Source organism: Limulus polyphemus, unplaced genomic scaffold (assembly GCF_000517525.1).
Source record: "Limulus polyphemus unplaced genomic scaffold, Limulus_polyphemus-2.1.2 Scaffold909, whole genome shotgun sequence".
Lineage (NCBI taxonomy): Eukaryota > Metazoa > Arthropoda > Merostomata > Xiphosura > Limulidae > Limulus > Limulus polyphemus.
This window is the reverse complement of record NW_013666519.1, coordinates 205,363-210,351: the sequence shown is the minus strand read 5'-3', so window position 1 is coordinate 210,351 and position 4,989 is coordinate 205,363. Positions and strand designations below refer to the sequence as shown.

The 4,989-nt window shown below is 30.5% G+C and overlaps 1 protein-coding gene across 8 annotated transcripts in view; it reads right to left on the bottom strand.

Annotated features, from left to right (window-relative positions):
* LOC106461176 overlaps positions 1-4,989 on the bottom strand; it is a 72,133-nt gene that overhangs the window by 50,207 nt on the left and 16,937 nt on the right. For all 8 annotated transcript variants that reach the window (XM_022388040.1, XM_022388042.1, XM_022388038.1 and 5 more), the window contains exons 6-7: positions 2,880-2,927; positions 940-1,086 (exon numbers count right to left, since the gene is read on the bottom strand). In XM_022388040.1, coding sequence (XP_022243748.1) covers positions 940-1,086; positions 2,880-2,927 — 195 coding nt within the window. The remainder of the gene's footprint in view (positions 1-939; positions 1,087-2,879; positions 2,928-4,989) is intronic.

Below are 4,989 nucleotides of genomic sequence, written 5' to 3'. Positions count from 1 at the left end.
AAATAGCTCCCCAAACCATCACACTGAAACCACCATGCTTCACAGTTGGCTGCAATCTGTTGAGCCAAAACTCTTGGTGAGGCATTCTCCAGACGCATATCCTTCTACTGTCTGAAAATTGAGCGAATCTTGATTCGTCTGAGAACAATACAATCTTCCAAAAGTCCAGAGGCTTGGTCATCATATCACTTGCCTACTTCTTTCATCTGACTATGTTGGCAGGTCTTAATGAGGGCTTCCCTCAAGCTGCTCTGCAACGATAACCCAATCTGTGGAGAATCCATTGAACAGATTTCGGGCTCATCCCACCAACTTTGGACACTTCTGCAGTCGTTAATCTGGGATCCATTTCGATGTTTCTCTTGACAGTAATTTTTGTCCTCTCCGATGGACCAGGACGACCCGGACGCTGCTTAGTTGTTTCCTTGCCGTGTTTCCTGAACTGCACGATGATTCTGTTGACTGTCGAAAGTGGGATTCCCAAATTCTGTGAAATTTGCCGCTGACTTATTCCACCATCTGCTCGATCAACTATCCTTCCTCTAACAAAATCTGACAATTCGAGAGAACCTTGAGTTCTAGGCATGTTGTAGCACAAGATAATTAGTGTGCGGACCATTTTCATTTATATAGTGCTCTGTGAACACAAATTAGTTAGCATAAATCAGTTAAATGATGAAAAATTAGGTGTCTATTTACTTGTGACCACTCAGTGTACATAAAAAAACTACTTACTGTGCTTGTGATAATAAGTGTCAATTAGTTGATAATAAGTGTCAACATAATTAGTTTGCCCAACAAATAAATATAAGAAATGTTAAACTACCAAGAAAATTTTAATTAGTAAAGTATGTCACACGCTTAATAACAAATTATAAATTAAATTTACACTTGTTAATTCCACTAACAAATAAACATTATTATAAAATGCTCGGAGACCTTTAATAGTCGATATATTCCATGATGAGGCAACTTTGTGTAGGTCTTTAGCATCCACACCAACACATAAGGTAGAGTTTCGTTTTTCTTGGCATTCTTCATCAATGGTGTGTTCAAGATTTACTTCAGGAGACAGAAGAATTACATCTGTATAAAAACAAATGAATCATTAAAAAAAATAGATATTTCTACATATACAACCTCCCTTACAAAAATGGCTACCATTACTTTATTTTAAGTTCATAACATGAATAAATTAATGGATTTGATTTGGATATTACAGGGTTCACTATTTTTCCAAGTGAAACCAAGAATATTCAAGCACCTTCCGTGACTGCACACATAATAATTTCCAGGAACCAAAAATAGTGTCATGATATGATCCACAAGTGTTAGAAACCAATAAGCATAAAATTTGTAATCAAAATCCCAAAATTGCAGACATTTTTTTTTCTACATTCCTTTTAATTCATCCATATCAGTTTCACCATTTAAACTGTTACATCAGAAAATAATTATTTTGTTACAATATATAAAAAAGTAGGTGTTACAGCTGAAGGTGCAGATTTTTAGAAGTATTGCATAACCTGTAGTGTCTAATGACTCCACCTGAACACATAGCCCATGCCTAGTGGTATATAGGACATTACATATCTCTACAAGCTAATCGTATAAAACTAATGTAAAAACACAATGTAGAAATAGAAATAAATTTATTTTAGTCCAATATTTTAAGCAATTGCTCTTTTTCAGGCTTAATATAGATAACATAATAGCTTTTAAAATACAGGAAAGTTCCAATAAAAACTCTGGAATGGATAAGCCAGTTTTGTGTTTTAAAAGTAATTTTATTTTATTGCATTTATCTCCCAACATTGTGGATTCCAATTCAATCTTCTGAAAACTTTATCATTTCTGTTACAATACCAAACTAAAGAAGTGTTTGTTCGAAATCTGCACATTAAGCTTATGCACTGTTGAAGTTTTGGAAACATTGAAAGATTTATTCACTTATCAGTCATCTGTTGCAAAAACAATGTGTACACTTTTTTCCAGATATGTTATTCCAATAGGTTTGTTTGTAACTAAGCATAAAACTACATAATGGGCTATCTGTGCAGTGCCCACCATGGGTATCAAAACCTGGTTTTTAGCATCGTAAGTCCGCAGACATACCACTGAGCCACTGGGGAGCTATTCCAATAGGTCTCAAATTTTTGATAAAAATCATGTCAACTATGGATGTTTTATTATTGTTCCAATCAATTTAGTATTGTTTTACACATTCTTAATGTATTTACAACAATGTTGGAACCTTAAGTATTGTATTTATAACTATATGGCTACTCAAATGCTTCATACCCAAACCAAAGGAATCTTGTTTTAATGTCAATTAGAAGTGAATGTATTAACATTAAAGAAAACCTGTAGGCTGAAGTAACACCTTAAAACATATAGTTTTATTAACCTTAATAAAACCTTCTATTTTGACATACTACTTCAGGCTGTAAGTTTTCTTTTTTTTTATATTAAAACAGGTGAATCAAATAATCATACCTTGTTTTATTTATTAGGCAAACATGTACTTAGCCAAAATAAAAAAAACAACTATTTTGGGTATTCTACAAGTAGCCTAAATTTAAAGCCAAACAACATATTAAAATAATATATTTTGTAAAATAATAATTTTGATAATTATAACTTTATCTTAGAATGTTTGAAAACCTTTACAGAATGAATAAGAATAAAACTAGAATTTTTGTTTCTTTGCTTATGGCAAACATACTAAGGCTATCTGCTACTGTCCCTAATTTTGATATACATACACACATATATATATACACACACACACACAGATATATGTGCATATTATATTATGTTATATGTAGTTAAATCAAATATTCATATTTATTAAATATCATTAATTCTCCAAGACTAACCTGACATCTTTTTCTCATCAGCTTGAGTTTGTGGAGTAGAGGGGTAATCTAAGCAAAAATAATATTAAAAAGAAACATTAGAGAAGTAAAAACAGACATAACTTCTACTATGATGGTGCTTCATTTGTAAACAAGGCATTAAAATGATCCCATTCATATGTTTTTTGCTTTTCTTATACCGACAAGTACATGTGTAGAACTAGTTCTGATTCATTCCCGATAGATATAAATGTTATATAAATATATAGTTTATATAAATATAAACTCAGTAGAGGAGATGTAACTTGTCCACTTTAAAATGCTCAACACATCTGCTACTACAAAAAAGTAATAAAAAACTCAGTTCATTATACATGAAAGAACAAGGTCTACACACCTAGATAATATATAAAAAAAATTATAAAAGACTTCCTAGAAGGTGTAAACAATTCAAAATTAAAATCACAGTACCAGCTCATCTATGAAAAATAAAATGTAAAACACAAAATCTGCACAAAAAATGTTTGAACATTATAATAAAACAAAATAATGAAAAACGAAAGAGAAAACAGCAATTCAAAAAGAAAAAATTAAGATATTTCTTAGTTTTTGGAAAGAACTTATCACCTTTCTTTGAATAAAGAAAAGTGCAAAAAAAATGAACCATATCTAATTTGAAACTAATAGTCTCAATGGAAAAAAGTTAGTCAACAGTATCCACACCAACTTTAGAGCTTCTCTTGTCTAGCCAGATAGTAGAATCTGAATATTATTCTTACAACAACACATCTACTACCCCCAAAGAATGGAGTACTGTTTTATGGCTATGGGCCACAAACTATGTATCTTATCTTCAGATTCTGACTCGAGACATGTTATAATCACTAAGCCATGTCCAGCCCTACTCTGATATGCCATGTTAACATCACATGAAAAACTTTTAATACAAAAGTGCACTGAAATATTTTAATGGGTTATTACCATGCAAGTTAACCCTCTGAATACAAGTGGGGGTCAAAATGCACATTTCACAACCTTTTCTGAGTTATATCCAAAATTTAAATAATCACCCTTATTACCAATGTATGTTAATAAACTTAGCATCAAAGCATAGTTTATAATTTACATTATTTAAATTTTAATTTCTTAACATTAAATGAAAATATTCAAATAAATTTTTAATCTGCAACTCTCGGTCACAACTTGCAGTTTCTCATCTTAAGATTATTTTTTTCTTCTCTTACAAGCATTTCACGTTGTTCAACTTACTAGAAACATGTTCTATAAGTACTGAAAAGCTAGAATATTAATTTTTTCAACCTCTTCTTGGTTTACTAACATATCTCTATGTCTGTTCAACTCACAGTGATATGCCCATCCCATATCCTCTATCTTTCAGAAATGTCTATAATTGCTAGTGGTCATGCTTATAACCAATAGAACGAATATATTGTGCTCCTCTGTTTAGTTTTCGCAGACAAAGACAGTAATTTACAAGAAAATCTTGAAGCGTGTTAAGTCACTGCTTCAAGCAGTAATAGAATTTCTTTAAACATGGCTTTCGTAGCTTAGTTAGAAAGCCAGGTAAATTACAATAGTTATCATACTATAGAATCTAGTGAGTGACATGTTTTTTTGGTTTTCTAAATGTCGTATTTGAAAGTTAGGTGAATTATATTTTTGATAGCAAACTTAGTAGGAAAATTAGGATTCATTAATGTGTATGATTATGAAATTATGAATTAGGATTCATTAATGTGTATGATTATGAAATTATGAATTAAGATTCATTAATGTGTAGCCTAGAGCAAAGGTAAATTCTAAATTTCTTGAATTTTTAGGAATATTTTTAATTTATTGTTACATATTTTTTGAAAAATTAACTAAAAAGTAAAAATTAGAAACATATTAGATTAGATAAAAAAAGCTTAAACGAAAAAATAAACATTTTTTATCATCAATCCTCATGTAATGTATGCAGTTTAGATGTGTACAATGTAACATGAATTGTTTATTTAATTCTTCATACACATTTCATATTAAGTAGTTTCACAAATATCAAAAGGTCAGCATTCAAGGAATGTACACTTAATAAAACAAACAAGTCTATAAGAATGAGAAATGGTAAACT